Source organism: Helicoverpa zea, chromosome 3, assembly GCF_022581195.2.
Source record: "Helicoverpa zea isolate HzStark_Cry1AcR chromosome 3, ilHelZeax1.1, whole genome shotgun sequence".
In the NCBI taxonomy this organism is placed as follows: domain Eukaryota; kingdom Metazoa; phylum Arthropoda; class Insecta; order Lepidoptera; family Noctuidae; genus Helicoverpa; species Helicoverpa zea.
The window spans coordinates 6,327,044-6,346,766 of NC_061454.1; the positions used below are offsets into that span (position 1 = coordinate 6,327,044).

General features: G+C 36.4%; 3 protein-coding genes across 4 annotated transcripts; 2 read left to right on the plus strand and 1 right to left on the minus strand.

Annotated features, from left to right (window-relative positions):
• Nucleotides 1–1,699, plus strand: LOC124645797 (calcium load-activated calcium channel). Its single transcript, XM_047185696.1, has 5 exons — nucleotides 1–237; nucleotides 351–428; nucleotides 698–872; nucleotides 1,043–1,183; nucleotides 1,533–1,699. Exons 1-5 carry the CDS (start codon nucleotides 177–179, stop codon nucleotides 1,627–1,629), a joined length of 552 nt encoding a protein of 183 aa, XP_047041652.1. The 5' UTR covers nucleotides 1–176; the 3' UTR covers nucleotides 1,630–1,699.
• A 174-nt stretch (nucleotides 1,700–1,873) lies between these two features.
• On the minus strand, nucleotides 1,874–4,580 carry LOC124645796 (FAD-dependent oxidoreductase domain-containing protein 1). Its single transcript, XM_047185695.1, has 6 exons — nucleotides 4,130–4,580; nucleotides 3,730–4,033; nucleotides 3,161–3,497; nucleotides 2,853–3,087; nucleotides 2,216–2,330; nucleotides 1,874–2,063 (listed from the first exon to the last, which is right to left on the minus strand). The coding sequence occupies exons 1-6, from the start codon at nucleotides 4,403–4,405 to the stop codon at nucleotides 1,924–1,926; spliced, it is 1,407 nt and encodes a 468-aa protein (XP_047041651.1). The 5' UTR covers nucleotides 4,406–4,580; the 3' UTR covers nucleotides 1,874–1,923.
• A 1,196-nt stretch (nucleotides 4,581–5,776) lies between these two features.
• Nucleotides 5,777–11,809, plus strand: LOC124645795 (ATP-dependent RNA helicase DHX33). 2 transcript variants are annotated; one of them, XM_047185694.1, is made up of 13 exons: nucleotides 5,777–6,061; nucleotides 6,355–6,616; nucleotides 6,760–6,969; nucleotides 7,051–7,273; nucleotides 7,498–7,682; nucleotides 7,767–7,842; nucleotides 7,975–8,162; nucleotides 8,731–8,904; nucleotides 9,301–9,425; nucleotides 9,538–9,662; nucleotides 9,981–10,145; nucleotides 10,224–10,352; nucleotides 10,662–11,809. In XM_047185694.1, exons 2-13 carry the CDS (start codon nucleotides 6,369–6,371, stop codon nucleotides 10,947–10,949), a joined length of 2,136 nt encoding a protein of 711 aa, XP_047041650.1. In that variant the 5' UTR covers nucleotides 5,777–6,061; nucleotides 6,355–6,368; the 3' UTR covers nucleotides 10,950–11,809. The 2 variants fall into 2 exon arrangements, with proteins under 2 accessions (XP_047041650.1, XP_047041649.1); XM_047185693.1 differs by having other exon boundaries at nucleotides 5,778–6,066.
• The last annotated feature ends 7,914 nt before the right edge of the window (nucleotides 11,810–19,723 follow it).

A 19,723-nucleotide genomic window follows, 5' to 3' on the forward strand; every position in this document is an offset into this window, starting at 1 on the left:
AAAAGAAGTGACGTTTCGTTTCTTCATGGCTTCTGTCAGTTTCAGGGTTTGGGTTTGGCAGATTACGACAAAGTTGGTGGTTTTTGTGTGTAATATAAAATAAATGAATTAAATCAGTTGGAGAAGCCTACTGTATCGTTTTTTCATAAAGACTTGTCTATTCAAGCGGCATTACCATGTGGAGTGACTCTTTGCTCATTGTATTTATTTCAATTTGTACGGCTTTTTTAGGAGAAGGTTTGTCTTGTTTCACAGACATCAGTAAAATAGGGCTTTATCGTTAATAAGCTTATGTTCAGTCATGGTTAATCGTAGCTGTGACCCCTAACATTGTATTCACACTGTTTCAGGGCTCACATGGATACTGGTATACAGAACAGAAAAGTATCAAAAACTTAAAGTAGAAGTGGAGCGTCAAAGCAAAAAGCGTAAGTTGACGGTTGTAATTAAAATGCTACTCCTACATAATCTTGTAGTTGGGTATGTAGGTAACTCCATCTGAGTACAGTGATGGCCTCTACTGCCACAAGTCAGAGGCTTCCTTTTCCCGATCCCAAATTTGCAATTATAATCAGAGTGTAGCTGAAGCTATGCAGATGAAACATTTTTCATTTGCTTTGTTTTTGTAAAACTTTTTTGTTGCTTGTAGTCTACAGAAATGATTTCTCATGTTAATACCATTGTTTATTTTTTGCAGTCGAAAAGAGAAAGGAAGCTCATGGAGACTCATTGGACAAACAACACAAAAAGAAAATTGAAAGGGAGGAGGAAAGACTTAAAAACAACAACAGAGACCTTTCTTTGGTTAAGATGAAGTCAATGTTTGCCATAGGTTTCGCATTTACTGCTCTACTGAGCATGTTTAACAGCATGTAAGATAATATATTTATCATAACTTAATTCAAAAGTATTTAGTATCATGTAGAATTTGTAAAGCCTGCTAAGACCATCTTTGGGCTATTTGCCTTCCATGTTAGTAGTAATACAACTTGTGAAAAAGTTAAATATCTTTTCTACTTATTTTATAAATGTTGCTTTACAGATTTGATGGAAGGGTTGTGGCTAAACTTCCGTTCTACCCAATATCATGGATACAAGGCCTTAGTCACAGGAACCTGCCTGGTGATGATTATTCAGACTGCTCATTTATATTTTTGTACATATTGTGCACAATGAGCATAAGGTAATTTTGTAGGTAACATGTACTAAGTTAACAGTTAGTTGCACCATTTAACAATAATGATAACTATTTTCAGTTGCCAAATCGCTGATTTGACTAATGGACAGCAATTTCACACTTGGTTGTAGTTATTGTTATAGTTAAATGGTTTAACTCACTCAATATGCTTGATCTTTCCCAATTTTTTGTCAGTTTAACATGATGACTGTTTAATATGAACTAGTGAGGAATAAAGCTAACTTTTTATGAACTTTAGAACCTGTGTTTGGTTACTAAACCATTCGTGTAACGTGCAATATTTTTATTGCTTTGTCTGTTTCATTATTTAATGTGCACTTTTCTTATTTTCCAGACAAAACATACAGAAGCTATTAGGATTTGCCCCATCCCGTGCTGCATCGAAACAAGGTGGTGCATTATTCGCAGCTCCACCAGCTCAATTCAAATAATTTTTTGAATCTATTTCAAATAATGTAGAAACTTAAGTGTGAACAATAAATGTTTATTAATTTATTCAAATAATGTCTTCTTAATATTCTTACCTTATAAAAACTGTTTGTTACCTTCACACTGATATGGAGACCAAGAGTGATCTAGGTAGATGGCTATTTTTATCTCAGTATAGGCAATAGTTTTCTTAGGACATGGGTGATACAGCATCTAGCCCAAGTCCATAAATTAATGAAACAAGGAAACTTTCAATAATCTATTATAGTTAAAGTCAATCTTAAGATAACAGGATCTCAATAGACATTAAATTCAACAATTCTCTCATTAAGTAAGTATCTATCAAAGCTAAATCTAGTTAAATCAACAGTTGTGAATTGACTGTCAATGATTAGCTCAGTGATTGCCCTTCCAATGCCAGGTGCATGTTGACAACCTGAAAATTAACATATATACTGGTCAATTAAATAAACACTTAAAACCTGCTGACAACAAGTTTCTTTCTCATTTGAACGATAGAATTGATTTTATTTTTCATACAAGGTTAATTTGCTGTTTTAATTATTAAAATATAATTTATTTACACACCTAATTTTCCAAATCCAGCTGCAATAAATAAGTTATTGTGGTAAGCATGTGGTCCCACTACGCCATTATTGTCGAAAGTATTGCAGTCGTAAATTTCAGTGTTGAACTTCTCTATCTGAAAATTAATAGACATATGTTAGTGATACTGACCCCTTTTATGAACAATCTTGTACACTAAATACATAACAAATAAACTACTAATAATTTATTTATTTATAGGATTTCCAACAGAAGATACACAGATCACATATATTAAACACAAATACATAGGAACTGATTACTGTGTTCCCCCAATTACAGGAAACCACAGCATTTACTAATGATAACTAGATGCAACAAAAAAGTTTGACATTCATATACTTAGTACTTAATTTGTAAATTATAAAAACAAAAAAAACATATAACAAAAACACATAAAACAAAACAAATAGTAGGAAAAGTATAAAAGACGAACGAACATAATTTAGGTACATATAGAGAAATTAATATTAATAATGAATCAATTGACTAACTGTCAATTTTGTATTTCAATGAAGTTGTAGTGCTTCTTATGATATTTAAAATAAGTACATAACAGTACACTATGAAAATCAGATCAACATAATTAGAATATTCTTAATATACATTATCTACTTACTTTAGTTTTGTCACAACTTGGAACACGGTTTAGTAATGACGGCTCAATAATTGATTTGAAGTAATCATTTTGAGATACACTTTTTGTCTCATCTTTAATAAGTGGTAAATTTCCAAACAATAGATTACTTTCTAAGCCATTTCTCATTAACCACAGTCCTGTAGTATCCGTAACCAGAGGAATGTTCAGGCCTATTTCTGATGCCTTGTCTGGAACTGAATATATATCACATTCCCTGCAAGAATTATAACGAATTACAATATGTACTTATCAATTACATGTCTTAATTAAAATGAAACTTATCTCACCTCCGTTCGATTGTCAGAGGCATACTTAAAATTCCATCTCCAGTCCCCACTTTTGCCAATTTTGATAATTCTCCAGAATTGTGACCAGCAGCTAAGACGCAAATAGCAAATTTGATAGCATACTCTTCTCCATCTTCTGTTTTGTATATAACTTTGTTTATTCTCTCATATCCTCCAGGACTCACACCTTCCATGAGCACATCTTTTTGTTTTTCTAACTCAAAGCCTATTACTTCTCCGTTTACATAAGTGGCTCCAAGATCTCTTGATTTACGTAATGTTGCCATCAATAAGGCCCATGGATTAAAGGTTCCTTCTGCTTCTAGTGCCATACATCCTGAAAATATATAAGTTGATATTATTTTATCAATGTATGAGCAATGGGGACTGTGGGGAGATATTTGAGATTACTTAGAAGCCACTAGTAGACTATGCTGCAGTACAACAACAGTTAATATGAAATAATCTTTAGTAAAGATTTACTTTGACATTGAATTAATATTTATTTATGTAACAAAATTATTCTGAAATAAAAAAATTATGAAGATTTTTAATGAAGTTAATATTACCTAATTTAACATCCTCTGTATTGATCCATGGAAACTGGCTTTTTATTTCTGCTGCTGTTAATAAATTATTTCTAATACCAAGTTCATTCAGCTGACTAACATTTTCTTCCAGTTTATGAGCATACTCCTCACTTGCTAAAGTTATTGATCCTGTGGGCATGTATTGAATGTCAACATCCATACCCAAGTGCTCTTTTATGTTTCTCAAAAACTCAGCACTGTATTTGGCCAGATTAATATTTTCAGGCAGGGAAAAGTGCTGGGTCAGAGTCCCTAAGGACACATTATTTTGAGACGATTTATACTGAAATCAATGAAAATATTACTGTAGAGAATTAAAACAAACAATAGTAATTAGTCTTCCGTTCTAAAGCCATTTTAGGACCACAATAATACTTACAGAAAAATCTTTTTCTATAACTACAACTGATAAACCTTCACCGGTCCTCTTTTTCAACCAATAGGCTACTGATGACCCTATGAAGCCTCCTCCAATTATAACTATATCTGCATGCTCAGGATAAAAGTATGGCTTATCTTTGAAACCCATTATTTTAGGCATATCATTTGCTAAAACGTTTAACGTCTTTTTTACAGGGTTATAGGATTTGGAATACTGGCGAACGCCGAATATTTTTTGGTTACGGAACACCCCGAGTATTTTTTTGAAAGTCATCTTGTTTCTTTACTTATAAGATCGATATGATGAAAAGCTCATAAACATATTCACGCTGTTGGCGATTATTACTGTCCACTATTATTCAGCTAGAACAGAAGAAGCAGATTTATAAATTCGCTCAATTTCTCTCTATGATGACATTATCCCCATTATCCACAGCTGATCATCTGACATTCATGCAATGCATGCATTCAGTGTTGCCAGATGATGATTTAGCATTCTCCCCAAATCTCACCCAAAATCCCCCCAAAATGTTAGTGTTTTGAGAAAAAACCCCCAGTAATTAGAAAAACATTTAATTGAAAAGTTTTGGGAAGTTTATTGTAAAAGCGTATATGTTGACCCATGAACGAGTTGCTTACTCTGTGGAGGCGAGTAGCATGTACATCAAGATTATGTTTACTCCTAATAATTTTATGCTATGAACATCAGACATTTGAACAAAGTTAGAAATGTTTTTACGAACGTACATTAAATTTTCAAAAATGTGTTGAGAGGCAACAGTCAGAATATTTATTTCTTTGAATTTCTCTCTAAGAGAAACTTTTGGACCCAGATTATAAATGGGTCGAACAGCTCTTTTCTGTAAAATAAATATAGTATCATCGTTCATCGTTGTTCTCCGCACGCAGCATTATTGTGGTAGTGTGTGTATGTTAAATGTATGTAGTACACTTGGAGAGAGGCCTATGTCCAGCAGTGGACTGCGATAGGCTGATGATGATGATGATGTGTGTATGTTTTTGTGTGTGGTTCTATGGTGCGTTCAAATTAAGTAGTGAGTAATTTGGTCACGTTCAGTCATAAAACTTTTTCGAAAAATCCTCCAACTCCCTCCAAGCCAATTTCAAATCCCCCCGCTGATCCCCCCAAAGGATTCTTCCCCCCAAAAAAACCCCCGTGGGCAGAAAATACCCCCAAATTTGGGGGGAATCCCCCCCATCTGGCATCACTGCATGCATTGACATTTTCAATTTTTTTTCAACGCGGGGAACAAAACGAATACAGTGAGAAGGAACTAAAGGTGATATCAGACACATACATTTTTGTTCATTTACGCCTTTCATCCGTTACTTTTTTCTCGAAATAAAATGTTTGGATATAAAATGAAACACGAATGCCGAATGATGAATTCATTACTGAACCGATCCACCAATGTTGGATATTAGCAGTATTCGCCATCTTTTATTCAGATACGAGGAAAACCCGAGTGAAAGAAGAAATAACTGAATACGAAAGTTGTGTCTACTCGGATTCAGCACAGCAATTTGATAAATAAACACATTTGCAAAGAAACGAGCTCCTGTGAGAATCTAAGAACTCTATATACGTTTTAAAAAGTTTTAATTACTGGAATATGTTAATGCGGGTGTTTTCACATCTGTATTCCTGTAATGTATGACTGTGGTCTGTGGTCTCATGTGTTTGTGTCACTGTCACTGTTGAAAAACAAAAAGAAAGATGAAATGTATGGTATGGTTTCTGCACGTGTTCTCCCCCTTGCCTTGGTGTTATAATTTGTGTTAATTATTGTTTTTGAAGGTGCAATATACAGAACTATGAAAAGAACTTGTGGAATGGTGTTCCTTTCTATCATTGGTCTTTAATATAACGTATTTTGAAAATATGTAAAATGCGACATTATTTTCCCAAGTAAGGTAATATTCATCAATTCAATCAGTAATTTAAGTTTTATAACATTAATTATCTAGTAAAGAAAGACACTTGTTTTTGTTAAGTCTAGTACAGCGATCGACAACTGTTTACAATTTAATTTTTTCTATGTTCAAATGTTCTTGTTCTGTTTACATATAGTAAGAAGGTAATAGGTCTGATCTGTCAAGTCACACTACAAGAGATTACTGCGAGTGGCAGCATGACATATTAAATGGCACTATATAACAGAATGTAGTTTATGTATTTTGTAATTAACCCTTTCTTTCCAGACATACTCGTGAAAATGGACTCCAAATATGCTTCTGTTGGCATGGGAAATAGTGTGAAATCCAATGGCTTAAAAAGAAAGCGTGCTGTTGAAAATATAAAAGTGAAGAAGGTTAAGTTGTCTAACAATGTCAGCACAACAAACAATATAAAAGTTGAAACAAATGGCCGTAACAACGTTCGAGAAGATAAGGTTGTCAATGAACCTGCACAGGATTTACAAGAGGCGAGGCGGCAATTGCCTGTGTACATGGTTCGGAACAGGTATTTGCTATTTCAATTTACTTATTTAATCTCAGCTGTATTATTTACATATTATACATAATGAATTTTGGTGTTAAAACAAGCACTGTATTATGATAGTGCTCTTTGTGATATCTCTAATGTCAATGAACAATTGTTTTTAGACTTCTTGAAGAGATAAAGAAAAATGACACAATGATTTTAATTGGTGAGACTGGTAGTGGTAAAACCACACAGATCCCTCAGCTAATTCATGAACAACGTCTAGAAGGCCATGGTGCTATAGCAGTGACCCAGCCTCGCAGAGTGGCTGCTATCACAATAGCACTTAGAGTTGCCGCTGAAATGAACACTGAGATTGGATCCATTGTTGGGTAAAGAATCTTATTCTGACTTTTAGATAATTAATTCAGTACATAATGATTGTTTACCCATTTTTACTTTGACTCTTACAGGTATTCAGTGAGGTTTGAAGATGTAACAAGTCCAAGAACCAAAGTAAAGTACTTAACAGATGGTATGTTGCTCAGAGAGGCCATATTAGATCCCTTGCTCAAGAAATACTCTGTGGTAGTGTTGGATGAGGCACATGAGCGTACTGTGAGCACAGATGTACTGTTTGGCATTGTCAAACTAGCACAGAGAGATAGAAATGAACAGAAGCTAAATCCCTTAAAGGTAATTTTTCCCTTATTAGTATAGTAATAAATGTTGCATGCTCCCTGAAATTTCACTTGTATCCCAAAGATACTACTTCATACAAATTTTATTTAAATTGTTTCAGTAGTGTTGGCATGAAATCATGACACACAGTTACTTTTGTATTTACAATATTACGTTTAGCAAGTATTATTCTACTTGTATCACAGTCATCCACTATATTTTTCCTTTTCTTCTTTCAGGTAATTATAATGTCTGCCACAATGGATGTTGACTCCTTTAGAAAATATTTCCAAAATTGCCCAGTGATATATTTGGAAGGCAGAACATTTCCAGTTACCATTTATCATTCAAAGAAGAAACAAGAGGATTATCAGTATGCTGCAGTGTGTACGATATTCCAACTTCATGCTACTACTCCTGCTAAGTAAGAGAGAAACATTCCTTTTATACTGTAGTTACTACACCCATTACAAGAGTTTTCCTAAACGTTATTTGTAATACCTTCCAGCCACGATTTTCTCGTATTTCTAACGGGACAAGAAGAAATTGAAACGGTCATGTACAATATCAAACAGATAGCAAAGGTAATAATATATTTATAAATTATATATGTTAATTTAAAAAAAAATCTGTAGCGTAGAAGTGAAAATCATTTATGAACAATTTACAGTATAATTACCATTGTATTCGCTTTTATGCTAGATCGAACATTCCAGGAAGCTACAGGTCCCCCTATTAGGGTATGTCCCCTGTACGCAGGGCTCCCGCCCGCCAAGCAGCTGCAGGTGTGGCGGGAAGCGCCGCCCGGCACTCGCAAGATCATACTGGCCACTAACATAGCCGAGGCTTCCGTTACTATCCCTCGCATCAAGTGCGTCATCGACACGGGCGTTGTGAAAGAAAGGTACGCTTGGTAACGACTGGTTTGTAAAAAATCATGAGTACTTTAATATGATCCAGTCAGTCCATGATTTTGAATTTAGTATAGAGCATGCCTTATTTAGTTTACTGTAACAAAAAACTGTTACATGTTGAAAGTTCCAACTGTGAGTCATAAAATTATTGATAATCATCAAAATTCCATATTCTTATAGTGAAAATTCAGTGATTAAAGTTTAATAGTAAATCATCACGATCCTGCTCCCCATTTGGCAATTTAATTTAGACTAGCTCAGCATGTTTTCTCCATCCATACTCTTCTATCTTCCGTCATCTCACAAGTAACATCCTTTATTTTTATTTTATTTTATTTATTTGGGCTCACCAACAATTGTTTACACGATACAAATATTAAATACAATCATCATAATATAATACTTGTGTAACAATCTCTTAAAGGTAAGCACAGCATGCATCATACTACTAAGTTAAAGTTCATACTAAGTTAAACCATATCAATCATAATATGTTTTTTATTTTTCTTTCGCGTTGGTCTCGAGTTCATTGACTCATGTTACTTGTTCACATGTGAGGTCGTGGTCGGGCGGCACGGGCGCGGAGCGGCTGCGCGTGCGCGCGGCGTCGCAGGCGGCGGGCTGGCAGCGCGCCGGCCGCGCGGGCCGCACGCAGCCCGGCGCCGCGTACCGGCTCTACACCGCCGACGACTTCCGCGCTCGCCCCCACCATCACACGCCGGAGATACTCAGGTAACTATCTTATTAGACAAGTATTTTTACTTTTATTTATTGTCCCTATTTTTTAAAAGCACTTAAGTATCTTTTCTTTTTTTATTAGTCACGATATAAGCTATAAAAACTCATGTTCGTGAGTGACTCACGATTAGAATTACTTACTGGTGCGAAGTAGTGATAACAATAATTTAATAAGTCTTATGGGTTGCCCAGGTGGGTTAAGGTCTGATCGGTCCATCTTAAACACTGAAACTCAGCTGTGTTTGATGAGACTTTAAGCCAACTCCAGCATATTTGATAAAAGGTTAGCCTCATGATGATGATTTAACTTATCTAACTCCACCACCTACTATTCTTCTCCCTACAAACTATTTATTAAATCGTTTATCTTAACATCGCCTTCCATTCCAGGTGTCCGTTATCATCGACCCTGTTGCTGCTGATAGCGGCGGGCGCCGAGCCCAGCACCTTCCCACTGATTGACACGCCGCCACCTGAGTCTGTTAAAGCGTCGCTCTCCATACTCAAGGAATTAGGTAGTAATAAGTATAGCCATGGAAAGTCTTGCCATTAAAATTAATGTTTTGCTCAAATATCACAAATCAATATGTATTACAGTTTTTTTTAAATATTCTACGTTCATTTCAGGTGCTATTGACAACGAGAACAACCCTAAACTGACTGTTATTGGGAAGAAGATGTCAACATTTCCAATAGAGCCTAAATATTCAAAGGTTCTGTTGAGTGCGCCGGAATATAATTGTTTGGATGAGGTATGTAGCCCAGAAAATGTATGAAGTACTCGTGTATAGTTACAGGGGTGGATCTACCGTAGTAGGCACAGTGGACTTGCCCACAACCCTAATTTACTTGTGATATCACACTTCCCGGTCTATGACAATTTGAGATCGAAAGGTTAATGATCCGCCTCTTCTTTAAAGACTACTAAATGGAAAGGTGAATGTCAAAACAATGTTGAAGAACGCAAACCTTATCTACTCTCCTACATAATTCTGTATGTTCAGCCACATCCATCGGATTGACAAATAAAGATACATATCTCTACATTTAATATTTACATTCCATTCCAGGCTCTAAGTTTAATATCGGTGTTATCCAGTGAAAACGTGTTCCACACCCCAATGCACAAACGGGAAGAAGCTTTCAAAGTGAAACAGAAGTTCCTGTCGCCTTTAGGAGATCACATCACTCTACTCAATGTGTTCAAAGCTTTTTGTAAAGCACCTTTGAAAAAGGTAAAAAACTTATAGCCAAATCAAATTCTTCTGATTTTGGCCTTTCGAACATTATTTAAGAGGTGTGTATTTTTCCAGCAATGGTGTAAAGAAAATTATTTGAATCACAAGAACTTGACGTACGCGTGCGAGGTGCGTCAACAGCTGCTTGCGATTTGTCAGAAACTTAACATGGCCGTGTCTAGTTGTGGTCAGGCTTACGATCAGGTAATTAGTGTTTTATATTTATACTAGCGACCCGCTCGGGCTTCGTTCGGGATAACAGTATTTCCCCACTATTTAATGTATGTTATTATACGTATGAACCTTCCTCTTTAATCACTCGTATCTATTTAAAAAAAACCGCACGAAAATCGGTTGCGAAATTTAGAAGACTTAAGCGTACAACGGGAAAAAGGGACAGAAAAAGCGACTTTATTTTATACTATGTAGTGATATATCACAGTAAATAGTTAAAATATTATGATTAAAATTAGATTAAATTCAGAAATTTTAAAATTCCTATTCCAATTTCAGCTGCTGAAATGTCTACTATGCGGTCTATTCACGAACTGCGCATGGCAGCGCGGCGTGGGTGGGGCGGGCGGGGCGGGGCCGGGGCGGTACGTGACGGCGGCGGGGGCGGCGGCGGCACTGCACCCCGCCAGCGCGCTGCACGCGGTACGACCGGCACCCCCCGCGCTGCTGTACACCGAGCTGTTGAGCACCAGCCGCACCTACATGCTCACGGTCTCCGCCATACAGCCGCAGTGGCTGCACCAGGTCGCCCCAGAGTACGCGCGCCGATGCCGCGCTAGTCGGTGACGACGATACAATATGTTCTTAACACGCACCTCTCGGTGACGACGATTCAATACATTCTTTACAGTTTCCGTGAAAACACTTTCTGCGTCGTCGGCCATTTGAAGACTCGCGCATGTGATGTTGTGTTTTGTTTACATTCTGACCATCGTGGAGTCGCTAATAGCCAACTTCGGACAAGCACACTACGCGACCAGAACTATGTACATTTCTATAGAACACTCATAAAAGCAATTCACCAGTAATATTTACTGTACTTTACTATATCTACACATATTGTGAGAATCGTTCTGTTAGTGATCGCACTCGCGTTTCTTTGTGTTATTTAAATTCTTCTCGCGAAGATTATGCCGCTATAGTACATAACCAGCTCATTTTGAGTTATGATGCATTTTTTTTTTATTTGTGAACTACTTATAATTGTCTTAGAATATTCGTTTAATGTTGTGCAAGTAAATGATATAAAGTAAGCTTTGTTATATTTAGCAATATTGTGTGATATAAGAATAATTTAGTTTTAGGATCTATTGTTTTATTGTAAGAAGCATGGGTAGGTAAATACATAAATCCACCGTTTAACAGCATTTTATCGATGACAGTCGATAATTTTATTAGCACAGGTTACCGTAATACATTTTGAATAATCTTTACTGATTTTATTGAATTAAAATTACATTATGTTAGTATTTAAAAAAAGCGTTTATAAAGTTACGTTGAATAATGTGTAGCTAGATGTCTTACATCAGCCATTATTCTATTGAATTGTTGTTAGATAATTACCTGGTGCTAAATACGAGGTTTAGAATGATGTTAAAACATGAAATGTAAATAGGTGTAACATATTAAATAAACTTTTACCAAAACTAACGTATTTCATTTATGGGTAAGGTTATATAAATATTTATCCCTACTATAATATTATAAATGCGAACTAACTCTGTCTGTCTGTCTGTTGCGCTTTCACGTCTAAACTACTGAACTGATTTTAATAAAATTTGGTACAGAGAACCTTGAGATAGAACATAGGATAGTTTTTATCTTGGAAACGCGATATAATCGAACTAGCCGCGGACGAAACCGAGGGTGGAAATAGTCTCTTCAGTACCAATTTGGTATCCAACTAAACATCGTTGTTCACTGTATTTAATTAATGTGATTTGATTACTTAGCACCATAAAAAGGTTCTTTATGTTAGAAGCATTTATTGTTCCAATCGCATCCTGACTCCTGCAAACATTGTACCTAACTACTGCGCAGATTGCGTTCAACTTCGTGCCTCCATTTTGCAGATCTGATTTACATACTAACAGATCAGAATGTTGCAGTCAGATTGAAATGAGATCGTAAAGGAGATTACTTTTATGGTTCCCGTTCCATATTCTCGAATGCTGTGTAAAAAGTTTCCATTTCAGCTTCTAATTAAAATAGCTCGCTGCCAAATTTAATTTCCTTGGGCACTTCTTTAAAATTTATTCTGTAATAAGCAGCATTGGAAGTCGTAAAAAAAGGATCCAAGAGAGAACTGAGGACATTCCCCTCATTAAAATGATTACAGCTGGAAGCGGAACAATGTTAATTCGATAATTATGCAAATTTCAGAAATAATTCATTATGACGTACAGTAGGTGCGTACTTAATGGAGTCGGCTGTTCCTCGGGAAGGAGGTAAGGTAGGTAGATAGTTACCTAGGTACCTATTGAAATTTAGAAATAAGCATTATGTAAACGTAATATCGACACAGTATCATCGTTCGTGCAGTGCGTACAGGGGCTGATCCAGCCTTAAAAAAAGATTTTCTTCCAAAATGGTTGGAAAACATACGCAGTATATAGGGAGAGTATCGCTTCATTTCACATCCAGAGTGCTTAGTGCGAGTTTTCGTGAATTTTTTTACGGACTCACATGAGAGCGCGTATACTAAGATTTGTATGGAACAAAAACAGCTCCACCTAGTGTCAAAAATTGGAACCTGTTTTTGTTCCATACAAACAGTGTTGCCAACAGTTGTAGAAGCTTACCACCAGAGTCAACTTTTAAAACCACCAGAAAACCACTAACAAAAATTTATCCCACACTTAAAATCACCAAATTCACCACTAAAAAAATATTGTTTATATTTTATTGTAACCTAAAACAATTTAATCATCCAAAGATGTAACTCGGCAACGATAGAAAATTAAAACAGACAAAGCATTACATCTGTTTAGCAATTCATCCGACCCGATCCGAATCCTTCACAAATTATAATCGGCGTAGTAGTTTCACAAATTGTTTAGTTACGCATTTGACCAATGAATGAGTACTTAATATAATTATATAGTAGTCGTTCACCTTTTTGTTTTGTAGATGCTTTTTTGACATTCCGTGAGACTTCAAATCTCCATAGTAACTCCTTAAAGTTGTACCACAAAACTTACATTTCGCTACTTGACCCGCAGTACTTTCAACATTTCGCCACTAAATAGGGGACTTAAACCACCAGTATTAGTGGAAAATCCACTAAGTTGGCAACACTGCATACAAATCTTAGTATACGCGCTCTCATGTGAGTCCGTAAAAAAATTCACGAAAACTCGCACTAAGCACTCAGCTCTCAAAATGTGGTGAATTCCTTCCAAAAAGGTTGAAAGTTTACACAATCACATTTAATAAATTCAGGTTCATGATGGAGTGCATACCCACGCACGTGTATATGGGGAGTATCGCATTATTTCATGTGAAGTGTACCTATCCAATATTCCAACGGTTTCTAAAGGTTCCTTGATATTAAAAACTTACCTAAGTTTTATAACAGTATTTTTTTTTTGGAATGTAAAGGAATGAAGTTCTAATACCTCGTTGCCTCTAGAATTATAAATTAGAACTAAGTATCAGTCAGTACCGTCAACAAAACACTTAAAACAAGCAAGCATCAACTAATTTAAAACTTCTTGTTTTTGCGACTATCCGTCTTGTTGGTTCTTTTGTTCTTGTATGGCGTTTCTAGACGAAAAAGTTTTCCACAAACCCTTCTTAGCGATCCTGATAGGTATCTGGAATAAGCAGGTCGATTCCAGAAGTTGTGGCACCGTGTACAATGTCTAAAGACAGTCTATGATTTATAATAACTGCGTAACACACGCAGTCAAAAGCTGTGGGTATAGATTAAATGTAACTAATTATGTAAGTTTATGTACTTAAGTATAGAAGAGTTTAAATTAGTTCTCCAAAGTGTATTACAATTTGGAACGAAAAGGAACAGTCTATATTTTCTTCACACATAACTCTTTATCGAGAGTCTGTAGTACATACGTACATGTCTAGCGTGTACCATTAGTAGGTGCAAACGCTGCGGTCCCATGCCCGCTGCGGCTAATGGGACTTTGGAATGGATGCCGTCGTCGATAACGTTCTCCCTCGTGTCTGGTTTTTGTGTTTTTAGCGCTAATTGCCTAACTTTCTTATAATAAATTACTTGCTTTTGATAAGTCATCAATTATCACGGGCCTTGTAATGAATCTGGCCTATTTACTAGATTATAATTTATGCTTGTTCGTATGTAGTTTACCAACAATTTTCGTAATTTTCCATTGAATTTTAGTAGGTATACTAGGTATTTGTCAGGTTTTATGATAAAATGAGATGAGCTCATGCCGATGTATGAATAAATAATAAAGTAATCTTTAACATGTTAGCGGCTCGATCGCTGTTTGTTAGTTGAAGATGATAACAGAATATAAGATGAGTAGGTAGGGCCACGTGCTCGTGTCTATATTGGCACTCGTGCGTACTAGTACAAATTGTATAAAAGCTTTGGCGAGCAAATGGAGTAGGCATAGATATTTCCACAACAGTTACCTCGGAAGGGTCCGCTGTCTCTGGGGACGGTGTTTGGACCGAGCTTCTCCACAAGGATCTCGTTACGTGTATCGTTTCAACATACGCATGTCTATATTTCTTACTTTGTTGTGGTTAGTGGGTTATTATCCGAACAGCTTTTGATAAAATCAGAAATAAATACAAGCAATAAAATAAACTGTAAAGGTTTGCAAATAAAAACCATCCTCAGACTACTTGATGTTTATTACTTCTTTTCTATTCTGTAGTTACCTACTTTGTATGAATTTGATGAGAGTAATGAAAAATTAAATTATTAAATAGTTGGAGGTAACGCGCTTCGCTACAGCTAAAACTCGCGGCGAGAGAGTTAAAATTCTTAAACACTCATTCATATTTCACAAAATTAAAAAAATGAGCTTATTTTCATTTCCATGTGTCGAATTATAAATTCAACTGTATCGCACGTTCAAACTTACATTTACCTGTGAAGTATGTGGTACGTAGAGTACCGTGTGTTAATAATGGGGTTTGTTTTTCACTGCGGTTCCGTCGACAGCAGCTTTAATTCGAGTTTAATTAAAATTCGCCCGCTATAAATTACCTTCTTCCGGACAAGTTGCGTTTCACAATACGCGAGCATATCGTCATTTGTTTTGTCAGTGACGTATTTTGTACACCACAATAATGTAAATATAAAAATAGGTGCTGTGTAATACAAGCTACCCATAGTTTCGAACGAATTTGAATATCTTCTATGTATGCGTACAAGTAAGTATTCATATTTATTACGCGAACGTTTATTTAGAATACTATAAAATGTCAGTGTCGCGGAATATCGACATAAACCCAAGGGAAATAACGAAACAGCTTGCAATGGAATTGTAAACGTACGTACATAAGTGCCAACAAAATTTTATCTGAAAGACACTTTTCAAATCTAGTCGTGTGTTGTGCGTCTCCAGTCAGCACGCTCGTTGTGAATACTATAGAAATTCGTTTACAGCTAAAAGCTTTCCATTTGGTGGGTAAAATGCTATAGCTATGACGTTAGGCGTCGTCCTGTTCTGACTACATTTTCCTCACTATTAGTATTTCAAGCTTTTAAGCGTCTATCTATTAATAGGTAGCAGTAGGTATTACCAACGAATATGTGTGACTTTGTTCATTATGTAAGTTTTTTGGTGCTGAGATTTTAAGCACGAAGAGCAAACCAACTAAGAAAAGGAAAACTTTTATAACCGTAACAAATATATTTTCAACGTTCCACTTTATAGAGTTGAGATCAAAAGAATCTGCTGTAGACTGTAGTGGCTCTTTGTGACCACTCTTCGGCCGGATCTCATGCATAGGCCGCGACTTGTAGTTCTTCACACCTCGTAGCTAAAATTATGATTGAGGTAAAATAAAATGAATGTTCCCGAAGAATTAGAACGTAGATTTAATGACCCAATATAATTAGAAAAGCAACAGCTATTTAGTATCAAAGAAATCTTTACAACTTTCTATTTTAATCAATTTTCCTAAATGGTCGTTCATTAAGTTCCACGCTCTTACTGAACATTAATTTCTTTCGTCTCCGAAAACCTATTGTTTCGAAAAATCTCATTACAGTCTCTACTAAAATAGTCCCCACGGGTATGCTACGGCGCAAAGTAATCAAATCGTTAGACATTTATATAGATATTTAAAATATCTTTTAACCAATGACGCGAAAAATGGTGCCGCTATAGATCGCTGTGAAAGTGCTTATTTGCATCCAGATGAGAGAACGAGGAAAAATGAAGTGTTGAAAATGAAGCGACCCAAATTGTTAAGTTAATTGCGAATTCATTATAATGAATAGTACTTAGCATAATTTTTCATAGTGCTAATTCCCTAAAGTATTGATTTACCTTACTGCCACGCCGCCGTAAAATTCAAAGAACATAGTTTGATAGCCGCGGTGCTTCCCATTTGTGCCTATTCATTATATTATGTCACATAAATCATTATGTCATAATGATTTAGAGAAAGGAAAAGTAAGGAATTGTGCGAAAGATCAAATTGTCAGCAAAGGGTTTGAAGTTGAAATATTTACTTAGAATCGTGTTGAAGGTATTTTATACATACAATGTAAGAAGGCAGGTGTACCGTGGCTGGTCATTAGAGCAAGACCTCTATTAAACATAAGTAGAGGTCCTCCATTACCTGATTGGGGCATCCATCTGTACTGGCAGGAAGTCCACCTTTTGCCGAGATGAGTGTCGGCTAGTGGATCTGGCGACTTTTCTCCGAAACGATACTGCAATGGCTCTTTGATTGGACGCTTCCTTCCGAAGACTTCGGACAGCTATAGTACCTGTCCCCTACATAGTATCGCAATACAACTGATAAACTGTTTTGTATTTTGTAACGTACATATATTTTATTGCATCATGTAAACAAATTTTCATATTTTATTTAGGAGATTTACTGTTGCTAGGGCGTTCTATTTCCAGATTCATTTGTTGGTTCTGGATTTTCTGTTCTTAGTTTTTAATAGCAGTAAGTCTTAATTTTCTTATGAATTATTTTTTTAAACTCAATGAATCAAGGTAAAATGATTTATTTTATGGCAAAGCTCTCGGAGAATATCTAAGCACAAGCTGGTATAGTCCGAGATCTTACTGTGGCAACCACAAAGAGGCGTAACCTATCTATCTTTGTAGACAGTGGGTTTATTTCTCTGCCGATCTAGATTTACTATTGAACTGATTGTGTTCCGACGTGGTCAGCTAAGTCCAGCCACTCACTGGGCTCGATGGTTGGATTACATCCCTAACATAAAAAAGTATCTACAATATTGGTATTCGCTGGCTTCCTATGTTGCATTTCAAACTTCATATTGCTTCTTCATATACCTACAGTATTCCTGAACTAAATTGAATTTGGAATTTCAGGAGAATGGTTAACATAGAGGACACACATGTCCTGCAAGTAATCGCCGCAGCAGCAGGACGAACGAATTTGGCAAGGTACCAGATTCGGCTCTACGCGAACCAGCTAGATCAGAAGTCGTTACTATTGAAAATGCACATTTAATCGAGATTGGTTTGAGAAACCCAACTTTTTATTTGCGAAAGTAGACAGTTGCAAATGAAAATTATTTTGCCCTTGTTTTTGTTGCAACTTATAGAAAAAGCATAGGAAGTAGGTAAAGCTATCTCGTGGAGTAAACTAGCGGTGTAATGGGTATCTACTGCAGTTTCTACACGTTTGGTTGAATGGCAAAAAGTTTTCAGCACGTTGTTTTGTGGACTATTTATTATTGTAGGGCACGAGAGTGCAATCCATATATCGTGAGAGTACTGAACATCTACAGAGTGGTCATAAATGGATGCCATTCCTTTAAATTTACATTACAACAGTCCTTTCCTCTGTAATATTTACACTTTAATAAAAATGTCTAAGAATTTTTACTCTCAAATTGCGGTACTTCTATTGAATTATCGCACCCCAAGGAACAAGTAGGTAATTTACGCGTACATTACCGTTATATAATGGCATAAACGGATTTACTCGCAGGTGAAGGCATAAAGGTATTTGTCGCGTCTCTGATGCGGGGCGGCACGGTGCGGAGCGGGGCCGCGCGGTGCGGCGGACGCACGGCGCGGCGCGGGCGAGGAGACAATCTCAGCGATGGCTCATTCACTGCTGCAACGAGCCGAGCACAGAATTGAATTGGAAGCAAATGTACCGTACGGATACTACCGTCGAATATAAACTGAACCACTCCCGAGTAAGCGGCTCTGATCATGAAATAAAGAAAGCCTCAGAAATAAATTTTCTAAATGCCGACCGATTTTAAATTGGCTAATAAATACTGGCAAAGCGCTTGATCATGGCTCAGCTTAATTATCGCACGGAAAAGGAATGAGCATATTATTATTTATGCCATGGCATACGGTTGGAGGAAAGGTATGTAATGAGAGGATGATGACTCAGTTATCTGACATTCCGTCCTGTCAGTCCTCTTCGCAATATGATACCGCTTGTTTACGGCTGCCCGGCCATAAAGCGTGGCATTATAAGTATTGGTGTAAAACGTTATATAGGTACTTTAATAAGATACTCGTAAGGTATTGTATACGTTCTATAGGTATGTAATGTAGGTACTCAATCTTGCTTTTGTCGCTGCAGTACGTTGCCGCGTTGATGTTAAATGTTTTATGTTTTGTTCACTTATTTTAGACATGCAGGAGCACAGAAGCTGTGGTATCTATTCCGGCGAGAGTTAACAAACGGCTGCGTGCAAGCCGAGGAAGCGTCTGTGGGCGGCTTCATTTCCGTGCGTGCGTTCGCGGCTATGGCCCTATTTCCTCCTCGCTGATAGTCCGTTTACGACCACTTCTTCGACTGCTTATGCATTTGTAGGATGGTATATATGCATACCATCTTTGAAAGTAGAATTGTTGACATCGGCAAAATCGGTTCAGTCTAATTTGGTACGCATTGACTTTTCTTTTAAACAAATTCGTAGTGCACGTTCTTTTCTAATCAATTTCATATTTCGTTATTGAAGAAGATTGAAATAAATCTTGAATGACATTACAAGTGTTACGTATCTGTGTGTGCATTGAAAGCCACGTCAAAGAAAGCCATTGAATTCGAATAATACCTATTTCAATATTCGTACGTCTCCGATTCGCTCTATCTCATATAATCCTATGTGAATTCCTATGAACCTCTGATATTTCATGACAAATGAACTCATATTTGGAATAAGTTTCAATAAGAATATTTTCTGTAGATCCCTTGGCAACCCTTGTAGAAATGTAAAGATATATTTTTCATCTGATGAGTTTTGTATTACTATAAACGAAGTTTAGATACATATTTTTGATTGACATGAGTCGCACACACGCACCTACATATAGCTACGTAGTAACTATTTAGTAATTTGTACTAGTCAAAGTCCAAAAGAACACATTTGAGAAAAA